Here is a 23,577-nt window from a genome sequence, read left to right as displayed (position 1 = left end):
CAAAAACATTCCAAAGACAGGTGTTAGTAATTCGGTTATTGTCATGATTGAAAATTAATTTATTTAAAATTGACCTCTGAAGTATACTTATGAAAGCAATAATAGGGTTGCCTTGATTGGAGTATTTTTATTAGAGCAAAAGATACTTGATTTCAGAAAGCAGTTTTCCTTCTTTCCTTTTTTGTGTTTTAAGTGTTTATTGCTTTAAATAGTCTTATTATAATTGTTATATTATTGTATTGTCTTATGTTTAATGCAGTATTATTACATTCTTTTCTTAAAACGACATTGCAGCCCAATAAAATACCTGTATACTTAAAAAGTGGAGAAGTAAACAGCAACCCACTTCAATATTCTTGCCTGGAGAATCCCATGGACAGAGGAGCCTGGCAGGCTATGGTCCATGGGCTTGTAAGAGTCGGACAAGGCTTAGTGACTAAACCACCAAACTACCACCATACTTAAAAAGGGAGGCTTGAAATAGTACCCTCTCATACTATTAAGAAAATCTTATCAGTTGAGTGATAACACAGATTCATACCAGGAGTGGGGCGTGGGGGAGGACTGTAGAGAAGAAGAGATATATTTCTACAGAGAGAAAGAATAATCAAACTACTCTTGTTGGTCCTTTACTCCAAGCTTATTCTTCATCGCTGATGTCTCTAAATTGACTTTGAGCATATTTCTTATGTGTTGTTTTAGAAAGTTAAATAAGTACTGTTGTAATTTTAAACATACTTTTAACAGCATGATAAATTATGTACAGGGGGTAATAACAATCTTTATATACATTTAAGTTTTGGCAGATCTCTTTTAGTACTAATTAGTTAAAAAGAAAACTTTTGTAGAAGTTTTAACAGCATATCTTATACAGTGTTTTAATTTTAAGTAGTTTTAAGAAATATCTTACAAATAAATTTAAATTTGCATGAATAGATTGTCTTTCCCCCCATTTTAGTGTTGATAACTTAGAATAACTATAAATCTTAGTTGCATACCAAAATACGTTACTGAAATGATTTTATTTTATAAGAATTTAAAACTAATATTAACTTTGCACTGTTTAATGTTCAGTATTTTCCAAAGTATATCTATTTGTATAATTTAGTGAAAAAAACACAAGTGGTGTATCTTAAAATCTTTTTGGAAATAATTTCCCCCTTTTTTTTAGGCAACAAGTAACAGAAATCATATTTGTTTTAAAAGCAGTCAGTACTCTCATTGATTCACTTAAGAAGACTAAGCCTGAGAATGGTAAGTACTTAGAAACCCAGTAATTCTAAGCTTATAACATTTATGTTCTATTTGTGTTGTATTTTTGTACTACTGTTTAGTTAACTGAATGTTAGGAATGTAACAGCTACAAGACTTTTTTCCCTTGGGCCTTAGGACAACAAAGCAACAAGTCCATTATAGCCGACATAAGGATGTCAATTAAGTACAATTGCTTTGTAATGTTTTCCTTATTTTAGACAAATTTTGCCAACTTTTTCCCCAACAGCTTTGAGATATAGTTGATATATAACAGTATATAAGTTGAAGGTATACAACTTGTTGATTTGATATATTTTCAATATGTCACATAATTACCATTTCTTTTCTTGCAGTGAGAAGGTTTAAAATTTACTCTTAGCAACTTGCAGGCATATAATATGGTATTATTAACTGTAATCACCATGCTGTGTGTTAAATCTCCAGAACTTATTCATCTTATACCTGGAAATTTGTATCCTTTGACCAACATCTACCCATTTCCCCAACACTCTCAGTTCTTAGTGACCACCGTTTTACCCTCTGTTTCTTTGAGTTCAGTTTTTCTAGATTCCACATACAAGCAATATAATACTAGTATTTATCTTTCTCGGTGTGACATTTCATTTAACATAATGCCCTCAGGTCCATTCCATTGACTCACATGGCGGGATTTTCTTCCTTCTCATGGTGGAGTAATATTTTGTTGTGTGTGTGTGTGTTTACAAATATATGTAAATATGCATATACATACATACTGCATCATTAGTCGTCTTCCACTGATGGATACTTCGGTTGTTTCTATGTCTTGGCTACTGTCAGTAACGCTACAGTGAACATGGGGATACAAATATTTCTTTGAGATATGCTTCCAGTTTCTTTGGACATATGCCTAGAAGTGGAGTTGCTGGATCATAGTTCTAGTTTTATTTTTTCGAGGACACTCTCTACAGATTTTCATGGTAGATGTACTAAATTACATTCCCATTCACAGGCACCAGTGTTACCTTTTCTCCATATCCTTGCTAACACTTAATGTTTCTTCTTTTTTTGACGACACTATTTTAACAGGTTTCAGGTAATACCTCATGGTTTATTATTATTTTATTTATTGAGGTAACATTGGTTTGTAATATTATATGTTTCGTGTGTACAATATTTTATTTTTACTTGTGTATACACTGTACTAGTGTGCTCTTAGTTTTATTGACTTTTACTGTTAGTCTCTCTCTCAGTTGTTTCTGCTCTGGTCTTTATTATTTCCTTTCTTCCACTGACTTTGAGCTTCATTCATCCTTCTTTTCTAGTTCCGTTATATGTAAGGTTAGATTTTTTTGAGAATTTTCTTATTACTTGAGGTAAGCCTATATTGCTGTAAACTTCCACATAAGTACCACTTTTGCTGCATCATGTAGATTTTGGAATGTTATATTTTTGTTTCCATTTGTCTTCAGGTGTTTTTAAAATTTACCCTTTGATTTCTTCATTGACTCAATAGTTGTTCAGTAGCATGTTTTTTCAGAGAAGGCAATGGCATCCCACTCTAGTATTCTTGCCTAGAAAATCCCAGGGATGGGGGGGAGCCTGGTGAGCTGCAGTCCATGGGGTCGCTACGAGTTGGACACGACTGAGCGACTTCCCTTTCACTTTTCACTTTAATGCGTTGGAGAAGGGAATGGCAACCCACTCCAGTGTTGTTGCCTGGAGAATCCCAGGGACAGTGGAGCCTGGTGGGCTGCCGTCTATGGGGTTGCACAGAGTTGGACACGACTGATGTAACTTAGCAGCAGCAGCAGCAGCATGTTTTTTAGTTTCCACATATTTGTGATTTTTCCAATTTTCTTTTTGTAGTTGATTTCTAGTGTCATACTATTGTGATTGGAAAAGATGTTTGATATGGCTTCAGTCTTCTTAAATTTATTGAGACTTGTTTTGTGCCCCAACATGTTGTCTGTCCTTAGTAATGTTTCATGTGTACTAGAGAAGAATGTGTATTCTGGTGCATTTGGATGGCATGTTCTATATATGTCTATCAAACCCATCTGGTCTGATTCATTGAAGGCCACTTACTTCTTTGTTGACTTTCTGTCTGAATGATCTATCCATTGCTGTAAGTGGGGTGTTAAAGTCACCCACTGGTATTGTGTTGCTGTCAGTTTCTCCTTTTAGATCTATTAATAATTACTTTATATATTTTGCTGTTTCTGTGTTTTTGTTGTTCAGTTGATAAGTCGTTTGTGACTCTTCTGTGACCTCATTGACTATATAGACCACCAGGCTCCTCTATCCATGGGATTTTCCAGGCAAGAATACTGGAATGGGTTACCATGCCTTCCTGTAGGGGATCTTCCCGACCCAGAGATTGAACCTGTGTCTCTTGGCAGCCAGGTTCTTTACCACTAACACCACCTGGGATAGGTACATATATATTAGAAACTGTATGTCTTCTTAATGAATTTTCCCCTTTATCATTATACAGTGTTCATCTTTGTCTCTTGTTACCTTTTTTTGGCTCAAAGTGTGTTTTGTCTGATAAGAGTACATACAGATATTACATCTGCTTCCTTTTGGCTATCATGTGCTTGGAGTATCATCTTCGATCCCTTCACTTTGAGCCTGTGTTTGTCTTTAGAGATGACATGAGTCTCCTGGAGGCAGCATGTGCTTGGGTCTTGTTTTTTAATCCATCCAGCCACTCTGTGTCTTTTGATTGGTGAATTCAATCCATTTACATTTAGAGTGATTATTAATGGATGAGGACTGAGGACTGCCATTTTATCTTTTTTTCTGGTTGGTCTATATCTACATTCTTTCTTTTTCCTTGTGTTTACACCATTTTCATTTGTGGGTTTTGTGATATTTTCCTCAGTTTTCTCTTTTTTTATATTTTCTGTCTCTGCTCTAGATTTATATTTTGTGTTTACCTTGATGTTTCTGTGAAGTGTCTCACTGATGAAATATTTCTTTTTCTGCTGATAGCACATTTTATTTGCCTGTACATGTTCTGTCCTTTTCCTATTCCCTTTTGTGTTTTTTTGTTGTCTCAGATTACCCTTTTTTATGTTGTGATTTCATTCCTAAATTATTTTTTTTTACTGCTTTTCCCTCTTTAACCTTTATGTTATAATTATTTAAAAGATTTTTATCTGTATTATCACTTTATTCAGTGTTTTGTGTACTTTTATCTTTTTGTTTCAAGTAGAAGAGCTTCTTTCCACATTTTTTATAAGGGAGGTCTTTTGCCTCAGTTCATTTGTCTGGAAAAGGCTTTATTTCTCTTTCATATCTGAAGGATAACTTTGCTGGATAGAGTAGGCTTGGCTGGTAGGTTTTTAATCTTTCAACATTTTGAGTATTCTTCTCCTGGCCTATATAGATTTTCTGCTGAGAATCTGATTGCCTAATGGGTTACCTAATGGTAGGTTACCATTCTTTTTCCCCTGGATGACTTTAAAATTCTTTCTTTGTCATTGATCTTTTCGCAGTTTTAATATAATTTGTCCTGGAGAAGGTCTTTTTGCATTGAGGTAATTAGGTGTTCTCTTGGCTTAATGGACTTGTATATGCAGTTGCTTCCGCGGGTTTGGGAAGGTCTCAGCTATTGTTTCTTTCAATAAACTGTCTACTCCCTTCTTCCTTTCTTCTCCTGTGTGTGTGTTCAGTTGCCTGGTTGTGTCCAATTCTTTGACCCTGTGGTCTGTAGCCTGCCAGGCTCTTCTGTCAGCACTGAAGTGGGTTGCCATTTCCTCCTCCACAAGATCTTTCCAACCCAGGGATCGAACCTGTGTCTCCTGCAGCCCCTGAACTGGCAGGCGGATTCTTTTACCACTGAGCCACCAGAGAAGAGAAGCCCTCCTTCTTCCGGAATGCCCGTTACTCTGTTGTTGCCTTTCCTAATAGAACTGGATAGTTCTTATATAATTTCTTCCTTTAAAAAAAATCTTAGGTCTCTTTCCTCTCCTACCTATATCATTATAAAATTTCTATCTTTTTAAACATTTATTTATTATTTTTGACTGCATTGGGTTTTCGTTGTGGTGTGTGGACTTCTCTTTAGTTGGGGCATGAGGGCTCCATGGCAGGTGGGATCCTAGTTCCCCAACCAGGGATCAAACCTACATCCTCTGTATTGAAAGGTGGATTCTTAAACACTGGACCACCAGGGAAGACCCACAGTTTCTATCTTTGAGTTAGCTAATTCTCTTCCATATGGTGTGTTCTATTTCCCATATGTTACATACATTCTTCATCTCTTTTTATTGAGTTCTTCAGCTCCAGAGTTTGTTTGGTTATTTTTTAGAGTTCAGTCTCTTTGGTAACATATTCCTTCTGTTCACTAATTTTATTCCTAAACTCATCATACTATTCTATCTGAGCTTTCTTGTAGCTTTCTAAATTTCTTTAGGTGGTGGTGGTGGGTGGTGGTGGTGGGTGGTGGTGGTGTGGTTGCTAAGTCATGTCTGACTCTTGTGACCCCGTGGACTGTAGCCCACTAGGCTCCTCTGTCAGCTGTTTTAATTTTATCAATCAGATTGCAGTGTTGGGTGATTTTAAGTTTGGCTTCTGGAGAATTGTCATTTTCTTTTCTGATACCATGTTACTTTGATTTTTCATGTTGCTTGATGAAAATTGTTCCTCTGATATATTTGAAGGAACAAACACCTTTTTTCTTTAGTAAAGCTTCTTTTTTATTTGATTTTAACAATGTAACAGGTTAGTGATGAGAGGCCTTTCTTTTGTTTTTCAGTAGGTGGCACTATAGTACAAGTTTTTGATTTCTCTTATCTGCGATGCCTGTGGTTAGAGTGAGAATTGGCACTTTTCACTGTCCACTGCTTCTGCCAGAGGTAGCATCTGGTGCCCTTGTCACTACTTTGCTTTAGGGGTTGCTGGTACCTTGTTGCTGCCAGTGTTGCGGCCTAGGTCACTGGTATGGTGGGTATCTCCACCATGTCTGGGATCTCCTGGGTCCACTGCAGTGGGGAGAGAGGGTGGGTGCAGTGAGGAGCTGGGGTCTGATGCTGTTACCACGTTCAGGGTTATCCGTTTCATGGACACTGCTGCTGTGGGCAGAGGGGCCAGACTCACATGGGTTTCTGTGACTGGAGGGGTGATGTCGCTATTGTTGCGTGGTTCCCTGTAGCCGTAGTCACTGCTGTGGCTGAGAAGCCAGAGTCGTTGTGTCACCTGCCCTACTGCTCCTAGGTTTTCTGTGGGATTCGCTGCTGTGACTGGGGATCCAGGACTGCAGGTACCACCTCCACTGTTTCCCCAGTCCTGCCTCCTCTGTGTATTTCAGTCCATCCACTCTTTTTTTTTTTTTTCTTTTTGGCCATGCTGTTTGTGGGATCTTAGTTCCCCGACAAGGATCAAAACAAACCAGGCCCTTGGCAGTGAGAGTCTGGCATCCTGACTACTGGACTGCCAGAGAATTTTCAGTCTATCCAGTCGTATGTATAGTTGTACAGATGTGTGGAATTCTCTGCAATCCTGATGTATTGGGCAGAGACACTTTTACTGAGTTAAAGATATTTTACTATTAATAGTTGTAGGTTAAAGGGAAGAGATGAAGTCCATGGGATTCTCTAGGCGAGAATGCTGGAGTGGGTTGCCGTGCCCTCCTCCGGGGGATCTTCTCAACCCAGAGCTTGAACTTGCATCTCTTACAACTCTTGCGTTGGCAGATGGGTACTTTACCACTAGCGCCACCTGGGAGGCCCAAATTGGCCTAAATGGTGCTCAGGCGGTAAAGAATCCGCTGGCGAGGACCTGAGTTCAATCCCTGGGTTGGGAAGATCCCCGGAGGAGGGCATGGCAACCCACTCTAGTATTCTTCCTTGGAGAATCCCCATCAGAGGAGCCTGGTGGGCTATAGTCCATGGGGTCACAAAGAGTCAGACATGACTGAGCACTCTAAGCAGCAGCTGTGTGGATAATTTATATTTTATATATTTTTAATGTAGAACATGACTGAGTCTTTTGGGTCATAAGAGTCTTCTATTCTGCATTTGTACCTATTTATCATATAAATAGCTTTGGATCATTTTTATAGCGCTTTCTCATTTGTTTCCCCTTTTCTGTTACTCATTTCTATCCAGTCCATTCTTTACATTAATGCCAAAAATGATTTTTCTAAAAGTGCTGCATTGGTGATTCATTTTCCCATCCTTATAAAACAGAACAAAATAATCTTTTTCATTACCACTACCTACCAAATACAGAGCATCCTACTGTCTTAACTCTATTCTCTTCATGCTTTTATCTCCCACTGGACTTCATATATACTATTCTCCCACCAAACTCACATTGTCAGTCTACCCAGGCACTCCCAATCCTTTCCTCATTTCATTCTCCTGCCTGTGTCCACCCTGGTCAGATATCACACCACTTTTAAGCCTTGATTTTATTCCTTGAAGGTGAGTGGTTTCTCCTTTTGGTGAAGTTGTAGCTCTCTTCTGTGTGCTCCTGAAGCTCTCTGTCTGTATTATAGTCCCATGTGTACATGACTCACTCCCCTTAAAGCATAGAGTTCTTGACAGGCTTTTTAATCATGTTGTATTCTATTCTGAAACACACCACCACCACTGAGTTTTTTTTTGGACCAGCCACTGGTTTTAAGAGTTTGTTACTGGTTCAGGACAAGATAAAGAGCTGGCATCAGAGTGTAAGTCAACTGTGTCACTAAGCACACTGGTTAGCTTACTTTTTTATACAGTAAGACTTTGTTAGAGAAGAAGTCTGTTTATTTGCATTCTGGTACAAGCAGATTGATGCTTTAAGCAGCATTACTTTTAAGACCCAAGAAGAACATAGGTTCCTAATAAATGAATCCCAGGATAATTTGTTCCTGTCAGTTGTTATATAATCAAATACATATTTTGCTCCTTTCAAAATTCACCGACTGTTACTTTGGCCTAGAGGGCATATTATACTAAATTTCAAGAAGCAGTAGACTTGTGTATATTCAACCTCAAAAAGAAGGTGTAGAATTTCTAAGAAAAATTCTTGAACAAATGTCCTTAATTTATCCTATCAAGTTCAAATTTGAATAATCTTAATAAGATGTTCTGGTTTATTTTTCAGAAAAGGAAATCATGCATTGACTTCCTAGAGACCAGTAAAATCTTTATTAGATCACAAGGTAGAATTTGATTCTTAGAAATATATTATACTTAAGAAGTAAACAGGAAATTATCTATTTTTCATGTTATTGCTATAGATATAGTAAGAATGGCAAATGTATTTTTTATGATCTTTGGATAGCTGTTAAGAATGTAACCAGAATTTGTATAATGGAAGAAAAGGGAAGGAAAACTCAATAGCCTTTTTTTGAAAAGTCAATGGGCCATGGGTAGGGCAGTGTATTAATGATAGATGATTTAACTAAATTAATGTTAAAATTGTTCAAGAAAGTTTGAATTATGCCTGTGGGTATATTAAGTGAAGATTTAAGTTAAATAAATGATGACATAGTAACATATTAACACGATATGCTAAACTCCATTCAGAAATAAGAAAAAAGAAAACAACTTGGAGAACGTTGGGCCTTCCCAGCAGAAATATGTTGGACTGCTGGAAGCCAGCAGAGCCAGTGTTCACCCAGTATTTGTTTAGAACATTTGTTATTTGTTTTAGGGTTCTCTGGTGGGGGAGGTATTTTTTTTGACTTATTTATCATCTTACTCTTTAATTAAAAATTTGAAAAAATAGTGAATATACACATGGTTCAAAAACTCAAAACTGTAGAAAGATATACAAGGAACAGCAGTCTTTCCCCTGTTCTGTATCTGTATCCGTTGTTCTGTACCTGCCTAGCTCCTACCTTTCCATAGTCAACCATTTTTATTAGTTTGTGGATTCTTCCATAAGTTTATTATGTAAATACAAATATATGTGTAGTTGGCTCTTGAACAATGCAGGAATTAGGGGTGCTGACCTTCCGAGCAGTCATAAATTCCTCTATAACTTAGATGGTTCTTCCATATTTGGGGTTCTGCATGCTTGCACTCAACCGACCGGGGATCATGTAGCACTGCAGTATTTATTGCGTATATGTGGATCCACACCATTCAGACCTGTGTTGTTCAGAAGTCAACTGTGCTCCAATATGCCCCCAGTTTTTAACACAAATAAATATTCATAATAGCCCCATATCTTACCTACTATTGTGAACACACTTCATTTTTTCCACTTCATAAAATAAAGATTCTTCTGTATCAGTATGTATAGCTTTTTCATTGTTTTTGATAGTTAAGTCCAGAGTGCCCATGAAGATCTATGGTTGTTAGTTTTTAAAACATATTTTTTTAAAAAATTTAAGAAATTTGAGTAGCTTCCCCTGAGTTTTATGATGTTATCTTAAATAATGTATCTTTGTGTTTTCCTACAATAAACCAGGAATAAGTCTGGGCCAATCTAGATAGCTTTCAATCTATGCAATCTTTTTTCCCAAAAAATTACTTTATCACAGTAAAATACATGTTAAAAAACTCATCATCCTAACTGTTTTTTCAGTGGTATTAAATGCATTCACAGTGTTGGTAACTATCACCTCTGTCCATGTATGTAACTCTTTCCATTTTGTAACTGAAACTCTGTACTCATTAAACAATAATTCCCCATTCCCCACTTCTCCAAGCCTGTGGTTATCACCATTCTAATTTTTATCTCTGTGATCTTGACTACTCTTAACTACCTCATGTAAGTTGAAACATACCATGTTTGTCTTATTATTTCACTTAGCTAATGTTGTTAAATTTTATCCATATTTTAGTATGTTGCAGAATTTCCTTCTGTTTTTGAGGCCAGATAATATTCCATTCTGTGTGTGTATGTATTCATTCATCTGTTGGACACTTGGGTTGCTTCCATGTGTTCGCTGTTGTGAATAATGCTGCTGTGAACAAGTGCATACAGATATCTCTTTGAGATCCTGTTTTTAATTCTTTTGAATGTATAATTATATCCAGAAGTTTTCCAAAATTTCTGGATCCTACTTTAAATTCTATTTTTTGTTTTTTGAGAACTACCATATTGTTCCCACAGTGGCTGTACTATATCTTACGTTACCACCAACAGTGAACCCGAGCTGTGTTTTCTCCACATCCTCACCTATGCTTGTTTTCTGTTTGTTTTTTAACAATAGCCATTCTGTTAAGTGTGAGAGGGTACCTAATTGTAGTTTCCATTTGCGTTTTCCTAACAATTAATGATGTTGAGCATCTTTTCATGTACTTTATCAGCCATTTGTATATCTTCTTTGGAGAAATGTCTTTTCAAATCCTTTTCCCATTTTTGAACTATTTGTTGTTGTTGATTTTTGTTCCTGAAGCCTCTGTCTGTGATCAGAAGTAGCAATTAGAGCACAGATGCCTGATATTTGAAGGATAGGGTCCCTTTTTCCTACTCTGGCCTCCCACAAGCCGTCCAAGGCTGTGCTAGGAACATGAGCACAGCTGCTTCCCACATGGCTAGAAGTGGGGATAGGTAGGCTGCTACTGTGCTAAAGGCTTAGATTGACAAAAATTAACCACAATATACTGTTCAAATCTTGGAATCTGCAACCTTCAGTAGGCTCCAGAGTTTCAAAACAGTTGCCTCAGATTCTGCCAATTCAATTGTTTTCTAAGTGGGTAGACAGATTCCTGGCCCTTACTACTTTGCCTTTTCCCAGAATTCTTTTAGTGTAATCTTTTTGTTAAGTGATTAGTAGAAAGTTCTGTAGACAACTACTGGAGCAAACTGTTTAAAATTACTTACGCCATTGGTTTTTAAAATGTTTCTTTGTTGTTGTTAAGCAGCAAAATTCTTCTTACAAATGAAATCTGATATGGATTTCCAACATACAAAACTGATAAAAAGCAGAACAGCTCTGGCCTGACATTTGCTCCCTTACCTATATCCATCAGTCCCACTCGCCTTTTCTTTTTCTTACCTCTGCTCTGAGGAAGCCTATTTGGGTAGAGAAGAGATTAAAAATAGATTAGCATTTCCCAAGATATGTACTAAGGAATGAATATTAATGTTGAGGGATGTCAGTGGATACTGAATGGAAAAATTTCATAGTCAAATTAATTTTGGAAACCCTGAATTGATAAAAGTTAAACCTGTTCTTTCATTATGAGCATTTAATAAATTCATGTGAACTGTGAATCCCCAAAAGGGAAGATAATATGTATAATATTTGCCAGACTTACTTGATCATCAATTTTTTTTTTGAAGAAGTAACTTGAAGAACACTAATTTGAGAACCTCATTCCTTTATTCTATAGTGAAGTTGAGACATGAGAAATTATATGACTTGTTCAGGGACACCCAGCACTACCTTATTTCAGAAAGGTTTTTAGATACTTAGTAGACACTCAGTAAATTGGAGTGAAAAATGGAACAAAAGCTCCTATGCATAGTGTACTGTGCTTTTTTTTTATACTACACTACCTCCCAGATTTGAGACTTGTTCCACTAAGTGCCATATACATATACTGTCTAAGAAAAGTCTGTCATCCGTTTTTATTGTGTATTGTGCTCTCAACAATGTGCACAATACTTAGAGGAAAACAGAAATGTAATATATGATCTCAGTGCATAAGGAAATCAAGTAATTGTGGTGTAATACTGTTGTCCATTCACAGATAGCATTTCACTGTACTAGTTGTTCATAATAGTGATGAGGAAGGCAAAAGTGTCCCTCCCCACTATAGTTTAAGTCTACTCATATACATTAAAGATTAGCAAAAAGTACAAGAGAAGAATGGATGTATGTGTAGTCATTTGAAGTTAACATCAATATTAAGGTCATTACTAGGAAAAAAATTTAAGATGTATATATTTTTTAGCCTACAACTGCATAAAAAATGGATATTTTTTTTTTTGCAATGCCACTTAGTGTGTGGGATCTTGGTTCCCCGACCAGGGATTGAACCCTGGCCTTTGGCAGTGAGAGCATAGAATCCTAACCACTGGACCGCCAGGGAATTCCCCAAAATTGAATTGTTTTCTAATTGTTCTTGAAAAGTACACTTTCTTCTCTGGCTATTATACTGAAAATGATAAAAGTTTGAATTATTCTAAGTTGTTTTGTTAGCTTCCAAGCCCTTCACAAACTGAAGTATCATTTAAATACTTGATCATATTTGGTGGTATTGATGAGTCTGCACACTGATCATGTCTTCTAGACTTTAAAGAAAGGTACAAGCTTGTGGAATCTCCATATTTTAGAAAAAAAATTTTTGCATTGGATTTAAAGGAATGTGTTTGTATTAACTAGATAATCTGCTAATTCAGCCCCCTCTTTCCTTATACTTGCATTACAGTTGATGGAAATACCTGGGCACAAGTAATTGCCTTATACCCAACTCTAGTGGAATGCATCACCTGCTCATCTTCCGAGGTCTGTTCTGCCCTGAAAGAGGCACTAGTTCCTTTTAAGGATTTCATGCAACCACCAACATCCAAAGTTCAAAATGGAGAATCTTGAGCAGCTACTCTAAATTTACAGAAGAATGATACATGAAAAATCTTTGCTCCTCAGTGAATTTTCTGTGAGAAGGACGTATCTTACTACAAATAATTCCTGGCAGCTGTTGTTGGCCTCCTTTAAATTGTACTTACCTGAGTTAAGTAATTCATATTACAAGCTTACACGTCAACAAAGGCTCCTGAATGAGTAGCAGAGCAAGCCTTTAATAAACTGATGGGAGGAATGGTTAATTCTACAACGTACCTGCTCCCCGTATCTTCAACTGGTGATTTAAAAGTGAGCTTATGTACAGTTTGTGGTGTATGTGTTAATGATGTACTTTTTAAAAAGAAAGAAAAGATACTTCATTTAATCAGATTTATTAGGCTGGTGTTTTTGCACCCTTTTTCTAGTACAAAATTGTACTAAAATTTTATGCAAGATGGTACTGTAACATTCCATTTTGTCTATAACCAGCCTTTGTAAACAAAGGGAACTGATCAACTTGTGTGTATAATAAATGGTACAGTTCTGTATAAAATTGTTGCATTTATTATTTAAATTTTTAAAATATTGATCATGTTAAATGCTTGAGGCTGTATTTATTATTAATACAAAATTGTTTGCTTACATTTTTACTTATAATTTGCCTTAAGTGGCAGATATGCTTACCATATGATTATGCAGTTAGCTTAATGCTTATTTTGAATGTATTTACTAGTGACTATTAAAAATCTGACCAGAAAGGTCACAAGAACACAGCAGCAGATAGTTTATGATTTTTGCTGATTCTGCAATTCTGAAGTAGAGGTTATTATTAAAACTTAATATGTTGAGATGAATTGTAGCACTATAGCTCCATCATACCTCATTTCTTTAAATATCTTTCCCAGATTTCACTTAAGTCTGTCTCTTTTTATATTTACTGTCTGGATTTTAAAGACTTTTCATATTTTATATTTCTACTGACTTTTTTCCCCCTACTGACTAACAACATTAATCATTGTCTTTGAAATATGACCCAGCCAAGATGATTTTTAGATGTCCTAAAATTTTGCTGTGAGGTTTTGTTCATTTGAGTGTTTCATTTTGTAGTATCTTCTCAAGAAGAAAATAGCACTGCTAATCCACAAATACAAACTATGTGTGTATTCCAAAACAATGAGAAGTGCATTTTTGGAGATAGAGTAGCATTTAGAAGTACAGTAAATTTTCTGTCATGGAGTAAAATGCTAATTTTGTTTCACTTTCCTATGTTAGTGAAGAAGAAAAGTGCTCTTGAATATACTAACTTATTTCTTAAGGAACTGACCTAACTCACTGTATTTTCTTTCTTTAATGGATTATGGTATTATATTTTTCTTCTGAGTTAAATTTCCATAGTTATTTATGTGAAAATGCAAATATGTTTAAAAAATGATTATTCATAAATTATAATGGTCTTAGTATTATTTTAGTGTTCTGAAAAGCCTTTGAGTTTAATAGAATTTATAAATTTCAGCCTCTCGAATTATTATGAAACTATAATAAGGTATTAGAATTGAGTCATGAATTAGATACAGTTTTGAGGGTGTTGTAATTGTGTATTTATTTACTTTGCACTATTATCTGTATTTATTTAATTTGCACATGTGATAAGGTCTTTTTTTCAAAGGGATGCTATTTTTATTTACACTAAATGATGAATTTCTATTTTATAATTTCACCTAAAGTTAACATAAAATATGGCATTTCCTAGATTCTATCTTCAGCATTTCCTTAAAGTTGTTAAAAAAAAAAAGTTCAATCTGTGTATTTAGTTTATTTTCTGTATTTGGATGTTAAACTGGGAATCAGAAAAATCTGTATATCACTGCTAAAGTGTTGAAATAGAATAAGAGGGGTAGTTTTCCAATTCAGTAGCACCTTAAAAATATTGACATGAATTTGCATGAAGTAAAAATATGTCTGTTCTTGAGAAATAACAGATCAATTGAAATCAAAATAATTATTATTCTAGTGAAAGTTAGATGTGAGACAAGGGTATGCAGCATATATTTATATAAACTGAGTAGTTTAAGCTAACATTGCATTAGTTTTCAATACTAGGACCATGCCCTACAGATTGAAAAATATATATATTTGTATAGTATTTATACACACATAATATGAATGTATTAATACTATATAGTACGATAATCATCCCAGTCTTAGTGATAAGCAAAGTGGGCTGCCCACCTGCTGATATGATTTGACACATTTTTCCTCCCAGAGTATCTCTTGCCACCGCCAGGAATCATTACTAGCAGTTCATTCCCTTGAGTCAAGGCTGCATTTTCTAAAATATCCTGATCCCTGGAGAGGTTAACACATTTTCCTCTTGTTGGTCTGAATTGCTTTCTTTAGTTACTAGAAAAACTGAGCTGTGTGTGTGAATTTACTGGATGCTAGGAGATTCAAAAAGGAAACTCCCAAAGCTGAGATAATTTTATAGTACATTTGAGACTATAGGCCTTAAAACAGTAGTAATAATGTCCTTTGGGATACATATTATAAATACAGTGAGTTTTAAGCCTCACATAATCACTTTTTGTCACTGACAGTGCCTATCTTATATAGATTGTTGGACAACTGGCATATGCCAAGTGGATTAAAGTCCTTTTCTGACTGTTTTCCATTAAAAAAGAAACTAATTTTCAACTTGAATAACTTGGTTTCCTGTAATGCTACTACTGCCAAAAAGAAGCAGATCATTTTGTTGTTTCTTATTGGGTATTTCTTTATAGAAACTAGTGTTAAAGTTTTGTTAGTTTTACTGTATACTTTTGTGAGTAACATTTATTTATTAGGCTACTGGGTGCATACAAGTCTGGCTTAGAACCACTTTTCACTTGCTTTCATTTTAAATTTTATTATATTAACAGCTGTGTCATTTCTTCTCTGTTTTTCCCCTGTGTGATTATTGATTCAACTTTTGCTGTATTTCTTAAATTTTTTGTAGTGCAGAAGGAAAAGATGGGCAATTTAGCATATATATTTTTATTCTGCTTGATAACATTCACTTAATTCTATAGTAGACCAGTAATTAGGTTGTCCTTTCTCAGTGTAACCTTGGAGTATTTTGTTCATCGTCACAATTTGGTACCTCAAGTCCTAGGTAACCATTAGGCCAAAGGGTCAGTTAAGAAGCTGAGAATGAAACAACATGAATTATTGAAAATAACTCAAAAGTATTAATGAGGTTAACATTATTATACTTGTGTTAATGAATAACAGTGTAGTTATTATATAGTGACTAGTATATTCTTGTCAAATTTAGAATAATTCATATGAATAGTCAAATCCTCAACAGTCTGCTGGAGGTGATGTGACATCTGGCTAGTTAGTTCAAGGCACAGTTTTTTCAGGAATCCACCTACTTAAGATGGCTATAGAAATTGAATGTGGAGATTTAGAAGCCTCTGGAATTAATCTGTATCCAGGCTGAGAATATTGTGGATTACTTTTTTTTTTTTTAATGGAAAACTACCACTGATGTGGGCTTCCCAGGTGGCGCTAGTGGTAAAGAACCCACCTGCCAAAGCAGGAGACGTAAGAAATATGGGTTCGATCCCTGGGTCAGGAAGATTCCCTGGAGGGGGGTAAGGCAATCTACTCCAGTATTCTTGCCTGGAGAATCCCATGGACAGAGGAGCCTGGTGGGCTACAGTCAATAGGGTCACAAAGAGTTGGACACAACTGAAGTGACTTAACATACACACACCACAAATGTAGACAAAAACGGCCTCATGAAAGCATTGCCAGCAGCCTAGTATGTCCTTTGGATTTCTACTTAACCACTTCTGGCCTTCAGCAGATATGACATCTTGTGTAAAGTACCACATTTTACTATGCTTATATTATTAGAGTGAATTTAACTTTTTTTAAACCACTCATGATAAGAACAAGGAGTTCATAGTGCATGGTGTGTTACAAATTCATGTGCTATGGGAAAGCAGTTTTTAATGCTTTAAAAATCACTTGAATTAATTTTTTTTTTTTTTTAATCTCTGGTAAGTAGAGTAGTGCTTTCAATTTGAATGAAGGGTTTTTATAGATTTGGAAAGTAAGTTATAATATCTATCTTATATAAAAACTATTTGAGGATTTAGATGAATATCAATTTTTTTAATAAATCTAGTAATTTAGAATGCACTAGCAATATTGGCTCTCTTTAAAGGAGCATGTTGTGATACTTTTGTGAATATAAACATTCTTAGTAATCTTAAATTGTGAGGCAGCAAGGAGCTGAGCTTCTGCCTCTTATTAACTTCACGCCTTAACTGTTCAAAGCCTCTGTTTCCTTATCTCTAGAACAGGGATGATAATTAATGAATTACTTATTCTTTAGAGCCAGCATACATAGTTTGAATTTTGAGTTGATTTGTATTACTGTATAATTGAGACCTTTGACTAAATATCTTTCTCCCTTTTTCTCCTTTCTTATAGTTTCCTCTTATTTTCCTTTTTCTCCTCTCATTTCTCTTTTAATCTCTGCCTCTTCTCTTCCAGCTTTTCCTCTAATTTCACCTATATCTGTTAAGAAGAAACAGAGCTAGTAGGGTAGAAGACTTTCCAACTGCCTTTCTATCAGATGGGACTCTGGAAATATCTCTGGGCTTCCCCAGTGGCTCAGCTGTAAAGAATCTGCCTGCAATGTAGGAGACCCAGGTTTGATCCCTGGGTTAGGAAGATCCCCTGGAAAAGGGAGTGGCAACCCACTCCAGTATTCTTGCCTAGAGAATCCCCGTGGACACAGGAACCTGGCGGGCTACAGTCCATGGGGTTGCAAAGAGTCAGACATGACTCATGAGTCCACACACAGGCAGGCACTGCCAACTGCCTTTCTATTAGAAGGGACTCTGGAAATACCTTCTACTTTGGCCACTGTTGCTCTTTTGCAAAGGTGAAATCCCCCCTGCCATTTTAAAATAGCTGAACAAGAGGCTATAACTTCTGCTGTCTTTCTGAATCTATAGGATTCAGCAGCCAGGATGCTTACAAAATGAGATTGCTATAAATATGATGAATTCCGCAGCTAAACTTGGCAACAATCATGTATTTTGTGTAAATAGAGATTATACCACTTTTCTCCAAAGGAAGTCTTTAAAATCTGTTTTTGTTTTTTTTTGTCTAATGCGGGGGAGGGCTTTTTGTTTGGGAGGCAGATACTTTGAACTATTTTATATTTATGTTATCTAAATATTTGTTGATTTATATTATTTGCACAGTCCCTACTTTTAAGGAGGACTTGAGGCAGCATATTGCCCTTGGATTTCAGCTGTTTCTATTTTTCTGTTGAAAGCGATATTCTTTGATAGAAGACCTGAAATGTTATAGTACTCATCTCCAGGTCTTTCCTGGCTGTAGTTGATATCCATATGCTTGATGCTTATAGTGATTCAGAGGTCATTGAAACATTCTTAATTACACTGTGGGAGTGATTCTAGCCCCTCAGGAAAAAAAAAGAATTATTGTATCCTTGAATTTTAAGACCATTTTCAGTTGCTGCAAATGTGTTTATATTAAATTTAATTTTAAACATTCATTAAATAGTGCAACCAGGGAAGATCAGCTAAACCATGCCACTATTTGGGGAACTATTGCAATATAATATCAACTGCTCCTTTCTGTGAAGTTTAACTAGATGGGAGAAAAATTCCAAAGCTATAATATTGCAATCTTATTCTTTTTATCTAGAAAAATAAAATATTAGGCTTCAGACCCAATTGTGCAAATTGCATTTGCTTTCCAGCTTTTACTACCTCTGTGTCATAATTTTAACACATAACATACAACTCCTGTCTCTTAAGGCGGTTACCATATGGTGTTTATGTCAGACTGGATATATTTATCTAATTTTGTGAGATTCTTTTTTAGCTCCTGACACAGTTCTTGAAAGTAATACTGCTGTTGTTACACTTTCTCCTTGCAATTTTTATGTTATTGAGATATATCAGTTATGTATTATTATCATGAAAGTCTCTTGGCCTCAAACCCAAATTTTCTTTGTGGCCTAGGATAGATTTTTCACAAAAACCACGTAGTTATAGCTGTGATTACATAGCTTCTTAATTTGCCTTACAGTTACCACTCAGCATGATTCTAGGTTTTTAATTATGTTCCAGCAGTACTAGTTTTCTAGTATAAAAGTCACAACCAATTTGAGAGTTTACTTTCAGATATGATAAATTATTCATGTTTTCCTTCATATACTTGGTTGCGTCCTCCTCCTGACGAGGTTCAACACATCAGTGACCTCCCACTCCCATGTCATTGACTCTCTTTAAAAACCAAACATTCGTATCAACTTGGAAAAACTTTTCATAAAATACAATAATGGAGATGTGTTTTTGAGACCTTTTTTGAAACTATTAATATCTGAAACAAAAAGGATATACATCTAGAAAGATATTATGAAACATCTCTTAGCAGTTTAGAAAAAAAGAGTTACAACTTTGTGTTAAAATTGCAGGTCAAGTAGAAAACATAATCCTCATCTCAGGTAGACTCCCTGAATTATCTTTTATGAGCACTCATTTATTTTTAATTTAGTTAAGCTAATTTTGAAACCGCCTACCTATAACAATGCCAGACTATCCCTCTACCTCTCAAAGACCAATAGTTTTAATTTTTTTGAAAACCTGGCTTGTATAATAAATGTATAATACTGAAAGATTCCTCCATAGTATTTACAGAAGTCAAGTGTAGTTGTAAATTTTTCTTTTAATTTTAATCATTTATGGAGGACCTAGTTTGTGTTAGCCAGGGCTTTGCCTATATTATTCCTTTTAATTCTCACAGCAGTTCCTGCAAAGAAGGTATAAATTATACTCATTTTACCAAGGAGGAAGTCAAGATTTAGAGAGTGAAGTGACTTTTACTTAGAGTCACACAGCTGAAGTACATTTATTTCAAAAGCAGTTTTTTTTCCCCCCACACAATGCTAGATTAACATTTTACAGAAAAGTTCTTCAGTCCATTAAAATCCAAGCCTTACTGAAATACATTGAAAATGCTTTTTACATAATTACTATTTCTGTGGGTAGGCATTGCGACAAAAACACTTGGACATAACAGAGAACACTGAAATACTGTGAGGAAAAAGATGTGTCTAAGGACTGTAACCTCCAGAACGGCACTGGGTTTTTATTTGGTCTGAGAAGAGCTCAAAACATCTTACTGACTTATAGTTTAAGGTATTATAACCAATAGCATAGTGGTTAACAGCCAAGGTTTAGACTAGACTTGCTAGATTCAAATTGCAGCACTCTTAACTTATTGGATGCGTGACCTTGGGTTAATTAACCTGTTTGGGTTTCCTCATCTGAAACATAGAGTCATAGAAGGGTTTAACTCAGAGTTGTTTATTAGGATTTTAAAAAGGATTGTTGTAAAGAACTGTTCTGAGTACATGGTAACTGGTGGATGTTAACATGAAGACAAAACAGAAAACTTTTGGCACATTGTCATTCAAGAAATGGGCGGAAACCCATACCTTCTCACAGAGGGGTCAGCCTTTTGCTTCACTGGACAACACAGCATATTAAGAATCTACTATGTGTATGTTCATAACTATGTCCTTGCTGAATGGACAGAAGTCTTCGGAAGGGCTCTCAAAGGTGTTTATAGCTAGTTGAAGAAACTGCATACATAAAATAATGCTCAATAGAAAACTATATATGTACTCTTGTGTTGTTAACATTATGTGTTTGGCATTGGATTAGTGTCTGCCCTCAAGGAGTTTATAGTTTTGCAGAGAATACAAACCTTTGACAAGTGTGCAGAATATTTTGAAAGACTAGTACAGATTAATTTGGGATCTCAAAATCAGGAATATCAGCGTAGTCTTCTGTGGTTCAGGATATTATTGAAGTTAGTATTCAGAGGCAATGAAAAAGCTCAGTGGTAGAAACAGAACTTAAAATGGGCCTTGTTGGCTGGAAAGGTTTTGGATGGGTCCAAAGGATATTGGAGGGTATTTCAGGTAAAGACAAATAATGTGAGCAAGGCATATCTCTTGAGATACCAGGAAACTGATAGAGTAGATTTCAACATGTTTTATAAAGCAAGGTTGACAGTAAAGGATTGAGGCCAACTCATGAAATTCCTTGAAAGCTAAGCAGAATAATTTAGATTTGAGGTGGCAGAAGTCTGGAGTGATTATTTTTAGTAGTAAATTATGAAACTAAAGATAAACGAGTTATAAGCAGGATAAAGTGGAAGGAATATAGAGTAGGGAAGCTAAGACAGGAGGCTGTTGCCATTTTTCTGCTGTGTGGTCATGGTGAAGGCTTGTTAAGCTGGGCGTGCTCACATTTGGAAAGGATGATTAGATTTTGGATACTATGGGTGGAGGCAAAGAACTGAACAGCACATTGTGTCTGGATGATGAATACATGTGTGTCAACGCTGTCAAAAGGTTAATTGTGAAAAGGAATCTGATACAATTAGTGTAATGATTAAATTTATTTGGAAATCTTAGGCTCTAATGTATCTATAGTAGTGTAGTGCTCATGCTCAATCATGTCTGACTCTGTGCGAGCCCATTGACTGTAACCTGCCAGGCTTCTCTGTCCATGGGATTTTTCAGGCAAGAATACTGGAGTGGGTTGCCATTTCCTTCTCCAGGGAATCTTCCTGACCCAGGGATCCAACCCATGTCTCCAGGGTTTCCTGCATTGGCAGGAAGATTCTTTTACCACTGAAAATGTATCTGTATATACTGTAGAGCAAATAACTATTTGAGGACCATTAGAATATCTGTACCACTATAACAAATGATATCAGCTGTGGTGGAGGATAATGTGGTCCACTGTGCAATGAATCAGCAGTGGGGGGTGCCAGCTTATGGGAACAAGGTGGTGTGAATTATAATGAAAGTATTAGCTGATTTCCAGATGGTGCTAGTGATAGAGTGTCTCCTACACTTGGCAATGTAGGAGACATAAGAGACCTGGATTCGATCCCCGGGTCAGGAAGATCCCCTGGAGAAGGAAATGGCAACCCACTCCAATATTCTTGTCTGGAGAAGCCCATGGATAGAGGAGCCTGGAGGGCTACAGTCTATGGAGTTGCAAAGAGTTGAACACAACTGAAGCGACTAAGCACATAAACTTTGTTGTAAAGCATCACTGTGACGCCTAGTCAAATTTGTCAGGTTAGGCACTTAATTCCAAGTAGGTTCCATATATACAAAAAATACAAAAATATTGTTAATTGGAAGTAGTTCTGATTGCACATCAAAGGCAAACTTCAGCATTTGCTTTAAAATGCATACAGTAAGCATGACACTGGGATTGGGCAGTTAATGGGCATACCCGTGTATTTTAGGGAATTCCTTAGACAGGACTCCCTGCTTTTACTGCAGGGGCCCGGGGTTTGACTCCTAGTCAGGGAAATAAGGTATCACAAGTGCCACCTGGGGCCAAAAAAACGCCAAGCAAACCAAGTGTATTTCTTAATTTGCATATTACAAATTTTATTTTGAAACATGTTAGGTGGGTTGCTTTTTAATTTGAAACTTTGTTCAATAAATTGTGTTCCAGGCTTCTCTGGTGGCTCAGCAGTAAAAAAAAAAAAATCTGCTTGTCAATGCAGGAGACAGGAGTTGGATCCTTGATCTGGGAAGATCCCACATGCCAGGGTAACAAGGACGCCCCGAGGTGACGACCACTCAGCCTGCGCTCTACAGGCGGGCAGCAGTAACCATTGAGCCCACCTGCGGGGATAACTGAAGCCCATAGTATGCCCAGAGCCTGTACTCTACTACAAGAGGAGCCACAATGAGGCCAGGCATGGCAACTAGAGAGTAACCCCCGCCCCCTGCAACTAGTGAAAAGCGCGCGCAGCAATAAAAGACGCAGCATAGTCAAATAAAAAAATATTTTTAAAGAAACTGTGTTGTGTCCCATCACCAATACTACATAGAATAGAAATGAAAAGCCACTATTATGTAATCTTTAACTTGCAAAGAGATTCTCTGGATGAGAGGATGTTATCAGAGTTACATTGTGCTGCTTTAAAGGTAGAGAATACTTATTGTTCCCAAAAGCAGTCATATACATGGATGTCCTTGTGTGTGGTTTGGAGTCTGGACCTTAGCCTTGTGCCTCTCATGAAGGGATCAAAGCCTGCGCAGAGGCAGTCTCAAGTCTGAACACACTCAGTTCCCCCATTCCTTATTTTTCTTATGTGGTCTGGATTTCCAGGAGGGTGATGACTAACAGTACTGCTAGATTTACGTAAAAGTACAGGACACTAGCTATATTCCAAATTCAAACAATTTTAGTATAGGGGACATACATATACTAAAAAATTATTCGTTTATCGGAAACTCGAATTAGACGTTCTGTGAATCTTAATTGGCAGCCCCTGCTTATTTTTTCTTCGCACCGATTTAACTTCACAGAAAAGTCTCAAAATGGGAGGCAAAAGAAATTCGCCTGGCCCCAAAGAAGATGGAGCTCAGGGCAGTCGGCCTTTTCCCAAACTTGGCCTTTAAAAAAAAAAAAAACCCACCCACAAGTCTCAGGAGCCTGCGCATTAAAGCGGGCAGTGCAGCAGCTTTCCCGCCGGTTTTCTGCGGAATGTGGCGCAGCGGCCACGCCGCGGGGTGGAGCGCATGTTGCGGTGTCCTTGCCGGATGCGAAAGGAGGTGCCAGAAACTTTAAACCTCAGCCAGAGTACAACGTGTCCACTTAGACGGCGGTAAGTGCCGCCATTTTCTTTGCGGACAAACACCGGGAGAAGTTAGCGGCCCCACTTTGCCCCGTTAAGCGGCTTGGGGAGCCCAGCCCGCGGCCTCAGCACTTTGGTGACGTGGAATCCGGGTTCCCCCTTTGGGGGCT

General features: G+C 36.7%; 2 protein-coding genes across 6 annotated transcripts in view; both read left to right on the top strand.

Moving 5' to 3' along the window:
* Positions 1–14,453, top strand: part of MON2 (MON2 homolog (S. cerevisiae)) — a 112,011-nt gene extending 97,558 nt beyond the window's left edge. For all 5 annotated transcript variants that reach the window (XM_010841600.1, XM_010841599.1, XM_010841598.1 and 2 more), the window contains 2 exons: positions 1,172–1,254; positions 12,564–14,453. In XM_010841600.1, coding sequence (XP_010839902.1) covers positions 1,172–1,254; positions 12,564–12,727 — 247 coding nt within the window. In that variant the 3' untranslated portion in view covers positions 12,728–14,453. The remainder of the gene's footprint in view (positions 1–1,171; positions 1,255–12,563) is intronic.
* Positions 14,454–21,075: 6,622 nt separating this feature from the next.
* LOC104989839 overlaps positions 21,076–23,577 on the top strand; it is a 4,170-nt gene continuing 1,668 nt past the window's right edge. Inside the window, exons 1-2 of the mRNA XM_010841631.1 lie at positions 21,076–21,149; positions 23,279–23,437. Coding sequence (XP_010839933.1) covers positions 21,076–21,149; positions 23,279–23,437 — 233 coding nt within the window. The remainder of the gene's footprint in view (positions 21,150–23,278; positions 23,438–23,577) is intronic.

The sequence above is a fragment of the Bison bison genome, unplaced genomic scaffold, assembly GCF_000754665.1.
Source record: "Bison bison bison isolate TAMUID 2011002044 unplaced genomic scaffold, Bison_UMD1.0 scf7180017864163, whole genome shotgun sequence".
NCBI lineage: Eukaryota > Metazoa > Chordata > Mammalia > Artiodactyla > Bovidae > Bison > Bison bison.
This window is presented reverse-complemented; position numbering and strand designations above follow the sequence as displayed.